A 22,922-nucleotide genomic window follows, 5' to 3' on the forward strand; every position below is an offset into this window, starting at 1 on the left:
ATGTTAATGATAGCCAATGACAATGGCCAGGATCAGGCCTACACGTTATTACCCCATTATATATCGTCACTTGTAATTTAAACCTTATACTCATGTCGTAGAGTCTAATGTCGATAACTCGAAATATTCTTCGGGTGATCGATTGTGAAATATAATTCAGAAGACATCTTTAGTTTTTTTACTTAAAATGAACCTAAAAACAATACGTATATGGTTTATATTAATTTTGAAGAATTTATATAGATTTAAGATTTACGGTCATTAATGATACCGAATGAATCAATTTGATTATATTCAATGAAGAAGAATGGAGAACGTATATTAAATTAGCCAACCATAGACTAATAGAGAAAAATTGTCAAAAATGCATTGTCTATATAATTAGTGAAGGCGTAATAACAACGTAGACTTACGTAGGCGACATTATTTTACTGAAGGATTAAAGAAGCATCCGCTGTTCTATACTAACTCATCCCACCTGAGCGCTATTTTTTTTTCTATAAAGTTGTTTTGTTCTATGTTTATCGATTCGTGAGATGTGTGTGTGCGTGTGTGCGTGTGTGTGCGTGCGTGTGTTCATATTAATTCATCGAACTCGGTTGGAGTAAAGGAGCGTAGAGGAATATTGACCGAAAATATGTTGTTTTTGAATTTTGTCGAACTGATGCCTTAGTATTATTGTAAATTAAAACCTGATTAATCTTTTAGTATTATTATTATGTTTCCATTGTCCTAAGTGAAATTCTTGCAATAAATATGATTATTATCATCTTTAGATGATATAGCTTAAAATATTTAAATTTATTTTTATAAATAAGGCACATGAGCTCTTTTAAAATTAAATATATGCAATACCTAAGTATTCATTACCATACAAAACTTTCGCCCAATCGACCAAGATTCGAAATTCAGTTCAATATATAACTAAACTTAACCGGTGGAAACGAGAGAAATAATGTCAGTTTTGTTGCTTAATCAAATTTCGTTCTGTTCGACCTAGGGTGGAATTTCATTTCGGGAATTAACATTTCACTATATTCATTTTACTGGCGTTTTAAGATTTGGGAAGATATTTCCACAATTCGCAACTCGATGTAGGATTGTCTTGCAAATCGCTTTTCGGAATTCATTGTTTCGCTCAAGGTTTTGTACTTTGATTATGAATTGTGCATTCTAATCGAGTACTGAGTTAAATGTAATCATAATTAGTTCACAAGATAAGAATTATCTATCTTCAAATTTACTTACATTCCAACAAACAAACACAAACATTCTTCTATAAACACATATTCAAACTTGTACGATCTGAAGACTTCTTGATTTCCAATTATCAAAGTCATTTTAAGTGACTTTTAAGTTTAAATAACTTGACAATGATACATACAACCATATTATCAATACATTTTGATGATTTTGAACTTTTATTGCTATGTTCTCGTTTTCTGACTTCACCGATTTTAATTTAACTAAAAGTAATTTCTCTTTACAGCCGATAAGGTTCCACCAGGATTCCCCAGCATCGTGCCGCCCTCGTCTATAATGGCGGTGGAAGTTGGTCACACCGCGACGCTGCCATGCCAAGCCAGTGGTAGCCCTTCGCCTCGTGTTCGCTGGCTCTGGAACTCGTTGCCATTGGACGTTGCGTCGAACCCTAGATATGCCCTTCTGAATGATAAGATGCATGGTAAGTACTTTAATATGAATTAGTTATATAGATTAATGTGGTGTTATGAGTAGATGTCGGAAGATCGTTCTTAAGGCAGACTAGCTATGCTGCTAGATAAAACGAGTACAAATTTATGCCGGACAGTTTGGAGTATCTGACACAGCACGATGACTGATGTTGTAATAATGTCAGGAATTGCAAAATAATATTTTATTAATTTTCATGCGTTATTTTGAAGCTCGATAATTGCTCGCTTGCTTTTCAGACACTTGACATCGAGTATTAATAAATTTTTCGATAAACATATTTAAACACGTTTTCCAGCCCATTAAATTAATTTAAAGAGAGAGACGATCCCTATACGATTATCCATGAGATTACGTAACTTTTTTCAGATTTCGTTAAATAAAAAAGCTGTCCAACTCTTTAATGACGAAAACATTTGCCCCGAGTCAACGTACAGAACAACGAACAGACTTTAGTCGGAGAAATGAAGCAGCTCCCGAAAGTTATACAAATGCCCATCACCACCGTCCGCGCCAACGCAATCTAACATCTCATTAAGAATAAAATGTCGTAAGCTGTCCCGTAATGAGACCGTCGTTATTAGTCCGGCACGATTAATGAATCTATAAAATTCCTACAAAGCAAAACCCCGATATAATGAATATTCTCTTGATGAGGTGAAACTTATTTTTAATCGAACTTCAAGTGATAACTCTGACTCTTTTGACCGTAATATTAAAAGGCTATTTAAAACGTTCCTTATTAAAATTCGACTTCGTCACCTTGTTTGATCAACGCCATCAATTAATTACATTTAATTAGTGAAATGAGGTATAAAAATGCCTCAGGACGAATTTAATTTTCGACTCCTAATAAAAGTCTGCCTGCTTTCGTGATTCCGTCGTAAGACGGAGACGACAAAATATTAATTATATCATGTTTGCGGGGAACAAGTCAGTCTGCTTTTCGCTTTGCGCCCTTTAAACGTTTACTAGTAAATAGAATAAAAATATAAATTTTAATATTCCAAATAAGCCGCTGCACGCCCGCTATGTAACATTTTGTACATTTTGGTAAATTACATAATCAACTCCTATAACAAAATTTCATTATAGTAGACACGTTCAGTCGTACGTTTCAAGCTTCATTCATTACTAAACGAACAAACATAAAAATCACATATTTTTATGCGTTTTCCATTCGTTTGGTTTTACTTTTTATAATTTTACTATATTAGATTCGAGGTAAGTGCAATAATATTATGGTAAATCAAATTCTTTGATTAAAATAATACTGGTTTTAATTTATCTTCAATAAAATATCGTTGAATAAAACATTCAATTCCATGTGAAAAAAAAACTAAAAAAAAAAAATGATACACCGTATACATCGACTGTTTTTCATTTAACGATAAATATTTATTTACCAGACATTCATTTAAATGATTTACGCGGCGCTCGAACTGAAGTGTCGAAAATCCGCCCCATATTCGTCGGAACGTTGATAAATTTAATTTTAATACTATTATGCACTTCACAAGAGGTAAAAGTAATTTAAATTCAGTTAGAGCAGGCCCACAGACTCGCCTTGGGCTCTTTTAATCTCATTAATTTTAATTTATTCGAGTGGATTATTTCTTCGGTCCCCAATATTTCATAGACACTTTATAAATGACTCGTATTAGATTGAAGAATTCACGTTACGGCCTATTAGTCCTAAATCCCGGGAGATAAAAGATATATTTGAAATGAACGATGTTTTAGATTGGATGTTCGAATCTTATCAATAAATTATAAAGATTGACAAATCATTCATCTCGATTCTAATACCGCGATCGGGGGAATTAATAAATTATTTAAATTAATATAACTCATTATGAGTTACAAATTGCTTACTGTAAACACGAAAGCGAAGCGATTAATCACTATCAATAAAAAAAGATGAATTTAAAGTGTATATAAATTATTTTGTTGTAAACTAAAATATAATTTAAAAAAATTAATAGTTTCTAGAAATTTCGTTAGAGATTTATTATTTTTTTGAATACTCATTACGTGTTTAAAAAAAGCAAATGACCACTACTAAACATGAGCTATGTGGGTGAACCAGTGTAGCTACAAGCACATGAGACATTATAGCTTACTATCATACCCATTTGCGAATCTGCCTCCGTATTTTAAATGAAAATAAAATAAAAACAATTTATTAATAAATGATTATTTTAATTAAACAATACAAACAAAAGCAATACATTGAGCAGTTATTGAATTAAACACGTAACGAGTAGAAATGTACGCCCAACATGGCCCCTTGGAACGCAACCGCCATTACTTTTATAGGGAATTATTATTTTATTATCTGTTATTGCGAGCCGTGTGTAAATTATATGCGGAACAAAGACATACTGGTTTTACGGTCTTTCACATAGCGGAATTAACATCTAAAGTTGTATACGGCTCTTATCCACGGATGTTGAGCCAATAGATATGTTAGGAATCTTTTACGTAATACTTTTTCGGGCGCAATGAGAACGATATTTCAAAGTTGAATTTTAATGCAACGGTTTTGTGTAACATTTGAATAAAACGTTTTTAAGATGAACAGGTATCATTTCTGTTTGTTGTTTTCATTGAGTGTGACTTACATATGAGTCAATTTATTTTTTGAAATATTTTAAGTGATAAAAAAATAAAATACTTATTGTATTACAGAAATTATTGAAATATTTACTTAATAATATATATTATTTAAAAAAAAAGGTATATAAAATATGTAAATAATTAAATCTCAAGGACGATGTCAGTTATCCACAAGAGTAACATTTTAAACTAAGCACTTATTATTTTTTAAATGATATAAAAAAATACTAAATGTAAATGTCACTTCTTAATTGAGCACTAAAAGCCAATAAATATTCCTAATTAATATTATTAATAACGCTTTATGATCGTATCCAGCCAGGTTATTATCATTTATACACACCCAAGGTAGGTAGCAGTGATTGCGGCCTACGGAGCGAGATTACAATTCATTTGCATACAAATGCCGAGTCCCTCCAAGTTTGAATGAGACGGTATGGTCGACTGTTGTTCTAGCAAAAAGCGGGTCTTAACTCGTACAACAATAACAGTGGCATGGGCGTGGTCTGACTTGATTGAGATCGTATGTCCTCGCAAAACCACGCCCCGTGCCGCTTCCAGATGGGGTAGTTTTTCTAAGCCTTTGTAAACTTTATAAGTGACACACTAGCTATAAAGGCTGAGTTCATTCGAGTTTGGACAGGGAATGGGACATTTTGATTTAATTACAGTGTCACTTAGTGGTCAGGCTTGGAAACATCTGTTCCCTGTGTTTATGATACGGCTATGTCGAGTTGATAAAGGCTCTCTCGGGGTTACCAGCGTAGTTTATAGACAAGACGTTTCCTCTCTCGAATATTCGAGTATGTAATATTAATGTTGTACTTCCTTGTCAAATCATTACAATTGCAAAGTACATTTATTTTAATTATTTAGTGTAATGATTGCTTAATATTTTTTTAATAAAATCTTTATCTGGCAAGCCGATTAAATCTACTTCTAAGTTTCCTGTTGATTTGAAACTTTGCAAGTAGTATATGTAATTCGTACGACAATAATTTGACGGTAGTGGATCGTAGAACTCTTCAATGACTAGTAAAGCCCTCGAGTTAGGGCTCGTTCAATTTGTTTGGTCGAATTAACGAGTCCCGTACATAAAAATCTGCGTGTTATTTTAGTTTATTTTTTGAACTAAATTTCATGATATAAATTTTTATATGACTCCATACGAATAAATTTTTGGTAATTTTATAATAATAAATGTAATCGGCCCACTAGTTACTAATATAAAACATTATCAAGGATAATATTATTTTAGATTTAGAATAACACACAAATGTGTAACTAATAACGGAGCGCGTTCGCGTTACGGGTTCGAAACGAGAAGTCACAATGAAAGATGACATTTTCACGCGAAAAAAATGGGAACCATAATCACAAACATGTCAGAGCCGGTCCAAATCGCGGGCGGTACCCCTGAGGCTTTCCCTGTAATCAAATAAAACAGCGACGGCTACGTGGAGGGACCCAGGGATTACAGTAAGCCACGAGACGTAGGAAACTAAAATAAAGAGCACGCCGCAATGGTCTGTATTTTATTTATCGTAAATGCCCGAATGGCTTTCACGATTCGACTATTTGTCACATTTCCGATGTGCCCACGCGCTAAGGTGATTTCGAGTTGCCTTTTCATGGGGAATTATTTAACTTGATTGTGGTTAAGCGGTCTTACTTTGTTCAATATTTTATTTTATTTATATATTATTCAACATTTAAACTTCTTTTGTTTTTTTTTTAATGAAATATGTAGAAGGACGGTCCAACGTGCCACCAAATGGTAAATCGTGACCACATTGGCGCCGTAAGAAATTTTAATCATTCTTTATATCACCGATGGGACTCCACGCTGGGTACTAAGTTATTATATCCCTTGTGCCACTTGTTACACTGACTCACTCACCCTTTCAAACCGAAACACAACAATACAAAGTGTTACTGCTTAACGGTAGAGTATGTATGTTATGTAATTATAATAAAAAAGAGAAATGCTAAATTGTCCATCAAATTAAAGCTAAGTCCACCACGCTGGATAAGTGTCCACCACGCTGGATTTTTTATTAAAAACACAAATTAAATACATAAAAATTAATTTATTCATTTATGCCTGTGCGGAATTAAATCCACCTTCTTCAGTTATATTTCACGCGTTCGATCCACTGCACTCGTCGACTCCATATCCGTATTTATATAATTTATATTTTATTGTATTTTTTTATTTTTCATAAATGAACACGGTTTTTTCTATTTTAATACTAAGTACTAATTTCGGAGTTTTTTATTGGTAGGGAATAGAATAAAGCCGTGTGAATATTTCGTCGTAAAGTTTATTTTATCGACAGACAGCCTATAAAACACCGGGGAGCATAGTAATAATAAAAAATATTTTTTTCGTTTCGTTTCGTTCTCTAAAACCGGTCGGCAGTTATTTTCATTTTTGACATGGCAGCTCGGACGCGGAGTACACTCGACCCACAAACAAACCAAGCCAATTGTGTGTCCATTGGCTCGCCTTCTTTTCAACACTTGGAACGTTTCTGTCTTTTAAAAAAAACTACTTTTAATGTTTTATTTAATGGGTATTTTTATAGTCGATACTAATGACATTTTATTTCAGTAGTCTCTTACAGTAACAATTGAATCATTAAAAATTAATTAATCATCTAAATTAAATAACCAGTAAACTTGGTATGTACGATGAGGATAAAACTAACCTTACAAGGCTACGAACCAAGAGGTCCTGAATTCAAATCCCAAGTCGGATCTTTTAAACTTCTATGATTTTCCGTCAATAAATTCTTAACATCAACCTGTAGTAGGTAAGTGTTACTGGCAGTTTTGCACTACCGTGCTCTGTAGAGCTCTTAAAGACGTTCTACGTCTGATCTTTCTCCGGCCGTGTCTGATTGCCGTCTTGTTTCATTATGAATGACACTTGTGCACTAGAATCCTTGTTACATTACGGAATCTCTGTTTGGTGTGGTGTAAGCAGAACGAGCTGTGAGCGCTATTTCGAAGGTGCTGTAGAGATTATGTGCATCACACCGACTTAGTATATAAAAACAAGACACCACAAGATCAGACAAGACAATGTATATGATCGATCGTATAAGTTTGTTTTCATTAAATCGTTTCATCTGTTATAGGTCCGTATCTGCATTATAAATATCTATGTATATTAAAATGCAATCTTAAGGGAAAAGTTCATAAAGGTATAACATATGATGGTACTGAAAAATTGTTAAAATCTGACTTAATTCCAATAATCTAGCTCATCTTAAAATAAAATATTCTGCACTTACACATACAATGTTGCAGTACTAGTATAGAGTTCCATTAAAATTGTCTCTACCTATTCATATTATTTGTTATAAATGAGCGAAATTTTTGATTGGTTATAAATAAATAAATAAAAAATAGTGATATGGAATTGGCTAGTTTATTTATTTGGGAAGCCAATGGAAAAATATTATCATGTACATCACTCTTACTGGCTAACTTATCATGTAAGACAAAAAATAAGTAAAGAAACAGACAAAAAATTCTACTGTGCTTATTAAAGAACGTATAAATAAATATACAAAACTAATAAACAAAACTAATTAAAATGATAAAGTAAACATCTAAGAAAAAAAATACATTATAAGAAAGTTGGCTGGTTAAAATTCGAACTTAATGTGACGTGAAATGCTGCCAGTTCAGATAAATATATAATAATTTAAATTTCAATTAATTCCAAAGTTGACAATGTTTTGTTACTGCTATAAATATCTTCAATACATTGTGGTAAAGAGGTATGTTTGAATATATATTTATATATTTTGTCACGATTAAACAATTGTGACGAATATTTCGTTCACGTTAAAAATATTTGAATTTTATAGACGGACTGCTTATTATTAAAAACGCCGGCTCATGAGAACTTAATATATAAATCCTCTTTTAGACAAACGAAAATAGATTTTAATTAATTGAAACACTGGACGGCTCTTTGTTTCTCGTTTAAAATATTTTCTCATAAAAGTGTCAAAACTGATCTATCTTTGAGAATAACTTTATCGAGAAATGCATGTTATATAATGAGTTCGGATTGAATTTAAAGCTAAACTAAAAATATAAAGATTAATTAAGCAAGCAGTATAATTTATTTGCTTTTTTCAGTTATATTTCGGTTAAACAACGCTTGTGGCAGAGATATTATTCTGGGGGTTTATTTTCAAAATATGTTTTCTTTGTATATCATACTATGTGTGCAAGGGCCTAATCGATATTATATAAAAAACGTATAAAAACTTCATTTGTTACAAAAATATTAATCATAAAATTCAACAATCACTTACGAATCGACATTTTACAAGATTAAATTCAGCACAGTTATTATAATCCCTTGTGTTTAATTATGGCGGCTCAGTCATCCTTCGAACCGTAATGAATACCAGAGTATTGATGTTTGGCGGTAGAGTAATATAATTAATGAGTACTACCAAGCCGAGCACAAAGTGATTATACATGATGTTTAAGTTTATTGAGTCAAAAAAAAAGTATATTCAATGACATGCTAGCAAAATTTTATCGCGAAAAATTTAGACGGCAAATCCTAATATAAATCTACTAATAATAACATCAGATCACATTAAAAATATTAATGACATACATATAATTTTTTATATCTAGTTCATAGAATATCACAACGGATATACAGATCCAGATAAAATGTCGTTAAATCGTTGAAATAAAACAAAGCTACATTCCATGACGAAAATCTTTTTCTCCTCCACGTCCCGAGTAATAGAACATATAATATTCAAGTATAGTCATATTATTTGCGCATTACTTTTCAATTCATCATCCCCCGCTGAGAATTGATACGCATAAATTTTATCCTCGTGCGCCTAGAAAAGGTCTTGTGCTCGCTCTCTATTTAAATAATAGTATAGCATAGCGTTGGACTAGCTTTTATTAAATAGAATAACTTTCATTTACTAGACGTACAGTTCCATGTAAGTTGTATAATTTTAATTGTATATGATTCTAACGTCTAATTTAAAATTAAATACATACGTATTATTCGTATAAGATCCTATATAGATAATGTATATCTAAATATAATATGAAATTATGTTATTGCTATCAGCAATGTAAAACGAGGCAATCTTTGATGAAAGGATTTTCGAAATATTGTTAATTTTATTGTAATTATTGAGTTTCCTGCTCGTTTTTCTATTTAAAATCTATATATTGTACAACAACGATTCACGGTTCTTATGGAACGGCTTGAATATTATTATCAGTGAACAAAAACAATGTCTTTCTGTCATTCGACGTTCATTTAGTATTTATTATAATAAGTTATTATCTATGTCTTGTGTATTTATTTTCAGTATAATTAATTAGTGATTGAAACTTTTTATAGTGTTATAAAAAATATACATATTTTCTGACTCGAAATATGTATATGTGATAAATAACATCGACAGCAATTTAAAATAAATATACGTTTTATTTTGTCAACAATATGTATTTTTATGGTCAACAAACAAATTATATTTGAATAAGCACGTTATTTGTTTATATTGCAACAGTTTTGAACATTTTAAAAAGTTGCAAAAAGTATAAATAATTCATAGCGATATTCCTATCTATCTTACATCATATCCGGTAGACGGCGAACCTAAATTTATTCGCTCCCGCCCAGAGACTACCATATTTTTGCAACACCTTCGCAATATTAACTCGGGATGAAATAGTGTACAAAACTTCACTGAGAAAAATTGTTATCTATTTACTTGGTGAAGGGGCTAATCAGAAGCGACATTTCTGAATATGAAAAATATTCAGAGTATCCTCTGGTCTAATTCTAGTTATTTCAATGTACTGGTATTTTTTTCTGAAACTGATAACATTTATTTGAGGTTGTTGTTGTAAAAAGTCACATCGAATCTTCCTTCTTCCTAAATACTTACTAGTTCCCGTCCGCGGCTTCGCCTGTGTGTGAGGGGATAAAAAGTACCCTAAGTACTAAACCAGGCTAAAATCTTCTTCATTTCATTTAAATTCGATCTGGAATGATTGAGTAACAAACATACATCCATCCAAACATTCATTAATGCGAATGTGTAATAATATGTTTGTAAACAGTTCGTCATAATACTATCTGTATGAATAGGAGTTTCATACAATAATATTATGTTGATAAATATAATAAAGAATCCTCAATATAAATCTTTTTGCTTGTTTTCTGTGTTTACGCAACGTTCATACAATTGAGTTAATACTTTATACAGTTATTGTTTGCATATTAGCGTTCTGCAGAACGTCTGGGATGTTTGAAATATTATACTTCGTTCGTAAAATATTCTTGTGTTATATTTATAAAAGATTACATTCTTATTTATTCATTTTTTAATATCAAACCTGATGTCACTCGTCTCCTTTTATGTTCAACTGTTAAAATATTTTATTATATCTTTTGATTTCTGGCAAAAGTTAAAATAAATACAAACAATTAATCAACGCCCTCACCATTATTGACTTTTTTGAGAGGCATTGTTAAAGATTTCATAATATTCAGTCATACTGAACAGTACACTTGAAATGAAAATCAATGCTTAAAGGTATTGCACCTGCAAGGCCACGATGTTGCAGATATCCATGGATGGTATATTGACTTTTAATCAGATGAGCCTCCTGCTCGTTTAACACGTATTCTATAAAAATCAATGCTATACCGTCAAGGGATGGTTTGTAGGTTAGTCGACCAGGCTCTTGTATAGCCTAGTTGATTTCATGTGTCAGAATATTATTCGATACATGTAGGTTGTCTTCCGAGCACGAAATTAATGATAATCACTCATCAAGAGTATGAAAATCACATTGATGCAGAAAGTATTTCAACAAACCAATAGTTTTTAGTTAAATTCACGTGTCTATCCTCTAAGCAATATTGTCTATATTGTATACATATAGGTATATTATTTAGGACAGTAAAATTTAATAATCAATATCAAGGTTGCTAAAACTAATAACTTTAATTTATTTAGAATTAAACAATGAACATGCGACATGATAATTTTTAAATTAATTCATTAATATAAAATATATTATATTTTAGTGTAACAAGCTATGTTTAAAATAAATTAAAAGTACTGGATATACATCGACATATGTATCTTTGTCTCGAACAAAGCATATATTGAATACTAATGATGCGGTCTTTAAGCAAATTATGACGAGATAGACTATAGAGACGGAACTAAGCACACAGTACCGATGCAATAACCGGCTTACACGTGTGTGTACATAAGCAGAGATATGGCAACATTTAATTAAATTGTCTACATAACATAATAACGCATCGGACGACGTTAATATGCGAAATGTACTGCCGGCCACGGTCTGAGTTTGCTTTCGTTGCATTTTATAGCTATAAATACTGTAGTTATTGCCGACGTAATCGAATTCTATTTGCGGCTAACTATAACGAATCTTTACGTTTGAGATCGAATGGAACGTAATTATTGTTTTCATTTTGTACTTTTATCAAAAATTTTAAATAAATTATAATATATTTATATTAATAAGTTATTTGTATTTATTATAATAAGTAACGTATCTATGAATTTCTTTTTGATTTAGGCGAAAACTGGATAACTATTAAATAAAAAACAATGTGTTGATTTTAAACAATGTTGCAAGACGGTTTTATGATTTTTTATATAAGCAAGTTCTGTAAACAAATTTTATAAGCAACGTTTCAGAGTATCGTAGTTCGTATCACATTTACGATTATTTTCGTACGTAATTGATCAGATTGATTAATACACTCAACTGCCTCTGAATGATATGCATTTGAATTACAATTAATATAAGCTCTTGCGTATATTTGTTTCAAATAATCAAACGATAGTATTATTTCATATAATTACAACTGTTGTGACTTTGTTGAACATTTGCCTAATTTAATACATTTTATATAAAATAATATTTAATCATTCTAACCCAATTGAATTAATTAATAATCGAATAATTCAAACACATAAATTAATATGTATATGTACACTCACGGTAGAGACAGCAGGGGACATATAATTAAAAGAAAAATAAGTGCTATTCATAAACGTCCAACGGAATAGCCGGCTCGTACTGGCATTACACGCGACCAGCTCACTTCGACCCGTGTCGGCCCTGTACGTTTAAGCAAACGGAACGTCGATGTTCGAAGACGTTAGATATCCCTGGCTCACGCGTGAATGGACAAACACGCTTTATCATTGAGGCTCATCTAACGTAGCTCTTAGGTCGACAGGAGGTAAGGTCGGTTTACTTTACCGCAGCGTTTGATTAAGTGGTTACACTGATCTCACGGGGACACATATGAGCTGCAGTAACTCCTAATGAATGACGTAAATGATTATTACGTGTACTGATTTATGTCCCGAGCGAAATCTTAAGACGGCCCTCAGAAGTCGTCGGCATTAGACGGTCGGCGCTTAAGCCGAAATGATTCGGAGCATCCTCGTCGGATTTGACTGTAGTCAGCTCCCATATTGTTGTCGGGATAATATGTATTAAGAACAAAGCTATGATGAAGGATAATTGTGTAATGAATAAAATATAAATCGTTCAATATGAATTTAGTCCTCTGGTTTTGGATTTTGAAGATTTGCTTTAGTTGCTATGGAAACGTGAGTGCTGTCACGAAGGACAAACTTAGAGCAGATTGGTGTTATTCGATTATATAACCCACCCGTCGTTGTACCATCAGAACACCTATATTGTTGTATTCCGCTTTGTCAGTCAATAGTAAGTCATTAATTAAAATTTTAGACATAATAATCATTTCAGATCCTACAGGTGCCGGTATATTGACAGTGTACTAAGTAGCTTATAAACTTACAGGACCAGTGTTTCTGGACAAATTCGATTAATTACCATTAGGTGCTTAAACACGTTTGGCTTACTTTCTAAAAAAATTTAATCCTCGCCTGAAATTCTAGGAAATTGTGTAATATAGGTATTGTAATTGGCCAACATTCGTAAAACAAAATGAAGTCAATGAAATCGTTAAAAGTTCTTGGAGTATAAAACTCAGAATTCGTTCGTAATTAAATTCCCTTTGTGAACACGGGTGGTACGTTGTTTACAACTCGCAACTTTTTATCCCTTTGACAGTTTAGTAGTTTCGCAGTTCTGGAGCACGTACGTCCCATCGATAAGCGCATACTAAATCGTCTGTGTGAAGACTACACGTGCTCCGTACTTATTCAATTACAAAGTAGACAGGGTCCGCGGATGTTATACAAATTTTGCTGAATGTCAGTGTTAGTTTAAGGGAGAATTTTAATGGCTTCTTGCAATGGGACGTTTAATGTAAACCTTTTCATTTATTGACGTGAAACAGCTATTGGTGCGCTTTAGCGGTAAATGCGACTCGTACGTCGTGACGGCAAACGACATTTTAATCTATTATTTATCTGAAATATCTATATTTATTGTATTAATTCAAAGTCTATATTTCTAATTATTCATCGATTCTCTTTCATTATAAATTATTTAAATGTTTGACCTTTTTTTTTTTAAATGTCTAATTAGACCCGACGAGATGATATTATATATCTAAAGTCTATGGTAAGTGATCACCCACATCCAAAGATATTATCACTATAACAATTATTACTATGTTCCCTTGTGCCTGAAATCACACTGGGTCACTCTCGGTCCGAACAGTAACTGTTTAGTGTTTGAATATCAGATGAGTGGGTGGACCACATCACATAAAAGAAGGTCACTCCACTATTGTAGTGTAGACTTTAACTAATTTGCAAGTCTATCGAGTCAATTTAACTCGAATCTAGCACTGATTCTATAATTCTCTTCTTTCTTTCTAATCAATCTTCTTCTTCTTCCTTTTTAATCAATAGTTTTGTGCATGAAAAAAGTACATACAAATTCTTCTCAACATACAGATATACAGAAAACATCCTCTAACAATTTTATTCTATTTCGTAATTAACTCATCAAGTGTCATTCGATATTTTATTATTGTAATGCGTGATCTCAGGAAATCTAGTTTTATGTGAGTCAGAAAATTGAATAATATACGTAGATTATGTATCGACAATTTTTTTTTTTTACTTGCATAATGGCGTTTTATAGTTTTCAGTACAAATATCAAATATGTCGAAATTAAATATTAAGTAAAAAAAAAAATTTACTGAAATACAAAATTCGTGGTAAATTCGACTCATATTCTGAAATCATAAAATATCAAAATTATTGTTAGCATTAAATTGTTAAGTAAGTCTAAACGGTCACGCGAACTCGTTGAATTTGCTACAATGTAACATAAATAACTCGTAATATGTATAAATGCACTTCGTAGCCTCGTTGGCTTTAGACTAGCATATAAGGCTGAAAATCCTTAGGTCTTGGGTCCAATTCCAGTTTTGACCAATAAAAAGTTATTGGATTTTTCTGTCAAATAATTGTCAGTACTTAGCACCCGGCTGGTATTTACTCTGAACTCTCTGCAGTCGTCTTAGATTGATGTCTCATAGGAATATTATGAGAAGTTATTGATATATTATTGTTAGCGGATGGATAAATAATTTAATAATAATAACAGAAAGATCGGAACACGTAAATCTTGACTCTCAAACTCCTCAAATAGAGAGGAGGCCTTAACCCGAAGGGAACAAGCTATAACGTGTTCTCTACGTAGAACGCTACTATAATTGTTGTTGACTTTTTAACCTCGACCTGATTCTATGAGTATCAAATACAATATAAGAATATTATATATTACTACTACTACCTATGCTAGCTATGCTGTGTAAAGATATCCGACACGACTCGCGTCAACTTCTAAACCTTGATAACATATTGTTCAACCTTCACGAAAATTTCAATAAAAATATTAACAAAGTGTCAGGCGAGCTATGGCTGAAAGATCACAATACGAAAAATTACTAATAATACAGTATGTCCATGAGAAGTTTATTTACGAATTTATCTTCTTACTAATTAAATAATTTTATTCGCAGGAACTTTACAAATAGTGAAAAGCGAGGAAGAAGATCAAGGCAAGTTCGAGTGTGTTGCCGAGAACGCCATCGGAACAGAGTTCTCTAAGCCGACGTCGTTGTATGTCAAAGGTAAGCCTATTAGTACCAATATTATAAAATTTGTTTGTTGTTTCGTCACAGCAACCCACGAATAGAGATTTTTAGTGACATGGGTTTATATAAAAGTGCAAAGCCGCGGGCTAATTTTATGACGCTGTTGAGATTATTTGTTCGTGGGATAAATTGATATAATAAATATCTTCTTAATATATTGTGTCATTTACCAATTTTATTAAAAGAAACATTTTTCTTTAGAAATATTCGATCCGTTAGCTTTCAGTTCATAACGAGTAAGTCACTCTTATAAATAACAAATGTATCGACTCGTATTCGATGTTTACTTGTTTACTTGCCTTCGCACGTGGACGAACGTCCGATACTTCGTAACAGGAAAGTTTCCGAGTTTCTATTTTTAAGCGCCATCGATTTCAGCATAAATGACGACAATAAATAAACCTATAGATTTCAAGCAAAGCCCTCATCAAGTTTACTCTAGTCCATAACACGCAATTTGAAACGGGGGCACCCAGTTGGCCGCAAACACTCATACGTTTGCGCCACCGAGCGCTGTTACGGCGCTGTTCAAAATTACATATGGGAGTCGTTATTTTCAACTGCAGCGCTTTATTATCAGACGGAAAGTAGGCTGCGGTGAGAATAATATTCGCAGTATATTCGCATGAGATAGCGTCGGTACGCTAACTATCTCGCTTCAGATTGCCGTGACTGATTGTACTTAAGTGCTAACAATTTATAAAGGCGTGTAGGAAAACCGTTTTTAGTTCTTCCATGAGACGCGTGATATTTTTTTTATATAATTGTTCTATTTAATGTTAGTAATTATTTTATACAATATCTGCTTCCGTCATTCGCCGCACCCGTGTGTGTGTGTGTGATGTGTGTTTTTCACACTCGTGTATAACTAACAGGATCATTAACAATAATAATTATTGAATTTGTCCCGTCGATTTGCCGTTTCTTCGTGATGATTTCGAGAAATAGGACATGACAGCCAATACGTTTTCGCTATAATAAATGGATAGGGATTTACTTTCTGAAGTTATACTTCTTTTGCGCGTTATAAGAAAATGATGAAAATGAATATGTTTATGACGCGCAAAGAATTACACGAAAACTACATGATTAATTTTCTCGCTAAGCCAATTTAAAGGCTTCACATACTATCTTATTTTACAATGTTTATTTTATCACTAATAAGTAATCGAAATCTGCTTTTAATTAGGTTCGCACCGTTTTTTTTTTATATTTTCGTTTTATATAATATATTTTCTTATTAAATACTTTTTTGCACGTCATAAAATATCTACCGGACAAAAGGCAAATTTAATGCAAAAAGCGTTCTCCACCTCCACCTTTGGAAGCCTTTCAAAGTGCAGGAAAGAATGCCAACAATGAACGAACGAAGTGTTCAACTTAGTCACATTTTTCTTACAAATACACATACGTATATACAAAAATATATAATATACACGTATGAAGCTATGTGTGGTGATATATTTAAACAACAAAAAAAAATCCATTTTTATGACATACAGATATTATTATATATATAATTAACAATTTACTTTTAGTTTTTAATTATACTATATACTTGAAATCTATTGATATATTTTAGATATAACGGATTAATAAAATTAAAAACCCACTGAATTCATAATTGATTATAAACCAAAGTTTCATAAATAACCCGTGAAAATATTTATTTCAAGAGCATCGATCCTGTAATCTGAATTGACTGGTAGTAATGGCTTAATACGAAAATAGACATACGCTACACATTCAACCGCAAAGCTCTCTACGGATAATAGTAATAACGGAAGGTGCTGTTCCTGTATATAAATAAAATAAAATGATGCAAAAACATCTTATAAATAAATTATATTTTAGTGTAAAAATAATTAATAAAAATAATAACAGTCTTTATTATATACAAAGGGAAAATAAAGCAGAAACATATATGACTGTGTTTTTAAATGTTGAAGAAGAGTAATTACTGAGTTTGCCAGTTCTTCTCGGTAGAATCGACATTCCGAACCGGTGGTAGCTTCACTTAATATAGTTTGTTAAATGACGTAAAAGCTTGCAAAAGCCTACTTGAATAAAGTATATTTTGATTTAGATCTTGAAAAACTATTAAAATAAAATAAAAACTTGAGCTAGTGGCGATCTTATTTATTTATTCGAAACACCATCGGCATATTCACAAAAACAATGCAATCACAAGTACACGGACCAATGCAGTGTGATACACGACTACAGGTATTGAAGGCACTATTGAATTACAATAAAAAGTAATGCACTCTTAAATTAATAATAGAAACTTAAACAAGCACAAATAAAGCTTATCAGGGATGTAGCGGTCTCCAAAGGTAAATAATTAACACTGGCTAAAGTTATTTGCAGGATACATCGGGCAAGTGCATTATATATATAAATATATAATGAACGTTGATTTGACGAATTAACTTATCCGTAAAAGGGTTATGTCGAAATGAAAATCGGCTGAGCTCAGTGCCGGTTCTTCTCGTTAAAATTTACAAACTCCGATACAAATTTCGATGAGAAATAGACTGCCTCGTTGGCTGATAAAGCTGCAGATTTGGCAGTTCTGGGTTCAAATTCTAACATCGATAAAAAATTATTGGGGTTTTCTGTCAAGAATTTCTGTGTTTTGATATTGGTAATCGGTCAGGAGGATATCGTTATAATTGCGAAAGTCCTTCTGACTTTTATTTTATGGCATATGCACGGCGAATGGGTCACCTGATGGTAAATTGTCACAGCCAATAGTATACATAGAGACTGATGCCTTCAAAATTTTTAATCATTCTTTACATCCCCACTGCACCACCTAAGGGAACTAAGATGATATATCCCTTGTTCCTGCAGTTACACTGACTCACCTCACCCTCCAAACCGGAAAACATATAATATAGTGTTGCTGCTTGTCGTCGGAGTATATGATCAGTGAGTAGGACCTACCTAGAAGGACTTCCACAAAACCCTACCACACCAAATCCTTATCGTCCCCACTCCCATTCTCACTCCAATTTAAAACGTCGTCATCGTCGTCAGTTTACAATGACATTAAATCGAAACAGAACCTGTCATAGTTTTCGAAATACCTAAAAATCTGTCGCATAAAAGCGAAGTTTCGCGAGCAACTTACTAGTATACTGATAAATATATCTATGGGGACACCCATATGTCCCTTCGCCAGTCCGCCTGTCTATAAGGCACACAAACAAAACTAAATAAAGCTTGAGACGTGAGGTCTATTATAACAACTTCTACGTAAAATAAACCGCGTAGGAAACAATTATAATAAAAACTATAGAAAATATATTCATATTACGGCTTTACGATTCATTGAATCTTACATGAATAATTAAAAAGTCGTTGTATACCTTCTATACATATAATAAAATTGGAGTGTCTGTTTGTAATATTAAAATAACCGCTTTTTACTTAATTTATGTATATACTGTACATATACCAAAATTTACAAAAAAAAAAAAAAAATTTTATCTTTATGTCTGTCTGTTTGTTCCGGCTAATCTCTGAAACGGCTGGGCCGATTTTAACGGGACTTTCACTGGCAGATATGTGTTAATTTCAGGAGTAACTTAAGCTCCAACAATAACTTTTTTTGTTAAATTTTAAAACGCGCTCGAATTGCGGTCACAGCCAGTTGTAAATATGATCAAATAAGTCTAAATAGATAAATATATCTTCACCTATAGAAATATCATTTCGTTTAGTCCTACTAAGGGTCTAGTAATATCGTATCGAATATAATAGTGTCGCATTATGTTACATAACTAATATTCTCTCTAGGATATCAAAGAAAAAAATGATGTTCCATTAAAGACGGTCCATTAGTTTGTGATATTAGCGATAGTCGGGGCCGGCTGGGCGAGAGGAGCGGCCGCCTTGAGTAGAACGGGATGTTAAAATCTATAGCTTAGAAAAATATATTTTATCTTTTTGTCTAAAGTTTTTTCCTGTTATATATTTTTTTACGTGATAATATTTCTTGGTATAATTTTATTAGCTTTTACCCTCGACTTCGATAATATTTACGCTTGAAAAGAAGTTTAAAGTTGAAAGCCCACTCTCAATCCCACAATTGGGCTCTCAATTCCACAGTCAATGCAGAGGTTCTTAAGGATCGCATATAGTTACTTATGTCATTAAAGCTATATTATTTAAATCTTCTCATACAATATCCTCTCCAAATCCAACTCATGCAAGTTAGAATGATGCTTAACTCGTTTGATTTTATATATTGATCATAAAAAACAGGCAGGTTTTTGTTGATGTTTATTCAGGACACGCGAAATAAATTGAATGACAGATATAATTAATTCATGTATTCTGTTTATCGAAACAAAGCTTTTTACGAAACGAAACTAACCGCCTTCAAAAGCATCTAGGATTAATATCGTCTCGTCTAGATAATAAAATAAATTAAAATATAAATATTTACTCTATGACTCTTAATTACGAATTAAGACATGAAAGATACGAAATGAATATAAATAGAATAGAATACTAAAAATAAATATGTAACTACGTGAGCGACAAACAGTTTCAGTTCAGTTTGTACTCCGGGTTTCAATTTATAAGTTAACATATTTATTTACAAATATTGCAGCGCTATACAATCGATTTTTGTGCCAAACAATATACAATGCGATTTAAAGGCTATTTTCATACATCTGAACTACGCTTTAAAATCTTACAATATCTCTAACACTATTACAAGGACTAGAATAGAGAATACTCGGATGGAAAACGCGATATAAGTACGAACGACAGAGAGAACGAGATAGATAGAAGAAAAAAGAAAAATCTCTTAAATGTAGTTGTGCGCAAAAAATATTGTATAGAACAGATAGGACGTAATCTATACGAAGCCGTAATAGAAGCCACTTCAGTTCAGCCCGAAATTTGGAAACATGTTCAATTTTCCGGAACCCGAAAACAAAACTGACATACAAGTTTAGCAGCGTCTCAAGTTCCTTAAAAAGTTCTATAGAATCAAGATAACCAGAACCAGCATTATCCGGAAGTTGGATTTGCACGAAAACTTTTATTTGGGGTGGCTTTGTAGTTTTTATTTTAATTTGCTGGAATGATGCTTTTAAACGGGGGCTCGACGGTGCCTAAAACGCCTAAAGCACATTCGGACACTGAAAAAAACTAGTGATGTCATCTACGTCTCTTGGGGGGGCGGCATGGAATCGCTTGCTCGTGCTTCCGTGCCGTCCCGACGGTCGGCTATGCGGGCGTTCAATTCTAAGGTCAACCCCCTTGTGCGTCCGTTTTGGGTACAAGTAAACTGAACTGTTTTAAATATTACTACATTATTTCAAGTAGGTGTTTTGTACCTATCATTTGATTTTTCAATATCTCTTTATTCTAATGAGGACCCTTTTTTTGTAAAGCCTTAGTCGAAAAACTATTAAACCAATATGAACTTATAACATCAGTAGATGCCGGGCGTTTCGAAGAAGGTTTTAGTTATCAAATCAGATCAAATGTATTTTATTCAAGTAAACTTTATTACAAAGCGTTTTCGAACCGTCAATATTTAAACACTACAACCGTTCGGAAAGCAGTTTGTAATATTTAATATTATGTATGACTGTGTAGTATGTAATATTTTTATATAGGTAACTACGCTTTACAGTTTAGCCCTCTTTAAATTTAGACTTAACAGGACAAGATATTATTTCATATTCTCGTAAATTGATATTCTAAATTCAAAAATAGACGGGGCGGTAAAATTGTTTAATTATATTTTATAATAATGGGTCGAGTGAAACAAGTAATTTGAGAATACTAATTATTTTCGTATTTGTTTAGATAAAAAAATTGTAAAGAAGTTTAATAATAATGGTTCTCTATTTACTTAAGTATATTATATTATGATACTTCAATTATTTTTTTAAATGATCAATCGTTGTAACATTATATTATTAATAATAATAAAGTAGTTTGTATGACAACATGATTTAATTGACAAATATCATTGATATGCCATTTTTTTCAGTATCCGTTTAAATATTGTTAATTATTTCAATTTATTTTATTATTATTTATGTTAATAAATTTATTTAATAAACTATTTACTGTCTCTGTTAAAGTCCTCGTTCTTCCTTGTTTTTGTTTCCGGATTGAATACCTTTTAAGAATAATAGACACAGTTGATTGAGACTTAATTTTGTAATGGGTCCGTGATGTTAAAACAATTACAAAGGTGTGACTGAGGTGACCGAGAACAAAACCTTATTATACTTTTGTATATCTATCGTGTAAAGTAAATAGTGGAACTATTGTCTATTCGATTACGACGTACAATTAATTACATTGTGGATACAACGCAATCGATGGAATTAAGTCGACTCGTTTATAGTTGGAATAAATACGATGCTGTTAGGCTTACGACGGATTAGAATTGAATAATCCCTGATACCACGTTTCCGTCATAAGAGTTGAGTGTTTTTTGCTAATTTTTTTTTTATGATATAAGTTAGAGGACAAGCATATGGGCCACCTGATGGCAAGTGGTCACCTGCGCCCATAGACAATGGTGCTGTAAGAAATGTCGCCATTGCGCCACCAACCTTGGGAACAAGATTTTATGTCCCTTCTACCTGTAGTTACACTGGCTCACTCACCCTTCAAACCGGAACACAACAATACTGAGTACTGCCGTTTGGCGTAATTAATTACAAAATTTCGATAATCATACGCATTTAGCGTCTCAATAACCAATATGTTAGCGGGCTACCAACCCTGCAAGAACATGCTTAAAATGTTTAATCCATTGGCAAGCAGGAAGCCGTCTGTAAAATCTTAGCAAATTCTATTAACATTACCATTAATAAATTCCCATTTGACGCTCTCAGAGGAAATGTTCATCTACTCTTTACACAGCGTTTAAGAAAACAGCAATTAAGCTTCGAATTCAATTGGTTTGGTATGGAGTCTATCATTATTTGTATACACTTAAGAGGTATGAACTTAACACACATATACATCCTTCTGAATCTGTGTTTGAGGACACAAATTTAAATTTAGAATTGCTTAGTTTCGGACTGACTACAGTATCTTCCAAATAGAAAGTTAATAAAGACTCGCTTAGTTTAGGATAGCGTTACTCTGAACGATGTGAAGCTGAATCTCATCTCGAGTAAAATCCACACGAGTTATGATTCCGAAACGAAACGTAACTTTGAAACGATGACGCATTCAACACTTAGCAAGTCATCATTCACTGTTCGTTTATCTTGGCTACAGTTTTGGTCACTTGCCAAAACATTGGTCGAAGTGTTATTATTGATGGCTGTTGACATTACGAGTTTGACAACCGTGCCTGCGTACACAGTCGATGCCGTAAGCCATGACGTGACCGACTTTGGTAAATCTTCTATATAACAAATGAGTATTATATTTTGTAGT

General features: G+C 32.5%; 2 protein-coding genes across 6 annotated transcripts in view; both read left to right on the forward strand.

Moving 5' to 3' along the window:
• Positions 1–22,922, forward strand: part of LOC113393943 (prolactin-releasing peptide receptor-like) — a 639,527-nt gene that overhangs the window by 612,801 nt on the left and 3,804 nt on the right. The window lies entirely within an intron of this gene.
• LOC113394003 (tyrosine-protein phosphatase Lar) overlaps positions 1–22,922 on the forward strand; it is a 383,804-nt gene that overhangs the window by 324,315 nt on the left and 36,567 nt on the right. For all 5 annotated transcript variants that reach the window (XM_026631162.2, XM_026631163.2, XM_026631165.2 and 2 more), the window contains 2 exons: positions 1,490–1,684; positions 15,351–15,461. In XM_026631162.2, coding sequence (XP_026486947.1) covers positions 1,490–1,684; positions 15,351–15,461 — 306 coding nt within the window. The remainder of the gene's footprint in view (positions 1–1,489; positions 1,685–15,350; positions 15,462–22,922) is intronic.

Source organism: Vanessa tameamea, chromosome 16, assembly GCF_037043105.1.
Source record: "Vanessa tameamea isolate UH-Manoa-2023 chromosome 16, ilVanTame1 primary haplotype, whole genome shotgun sequence".
In the NCBI taxonomy this organism is placed as follows: domain Eukaryota; kingdom Metazoa; phylum Arthropoda; class Insecta; order Lepidoptera; family Nymphalidae; genus Vanessa; species Vanessa tameamea.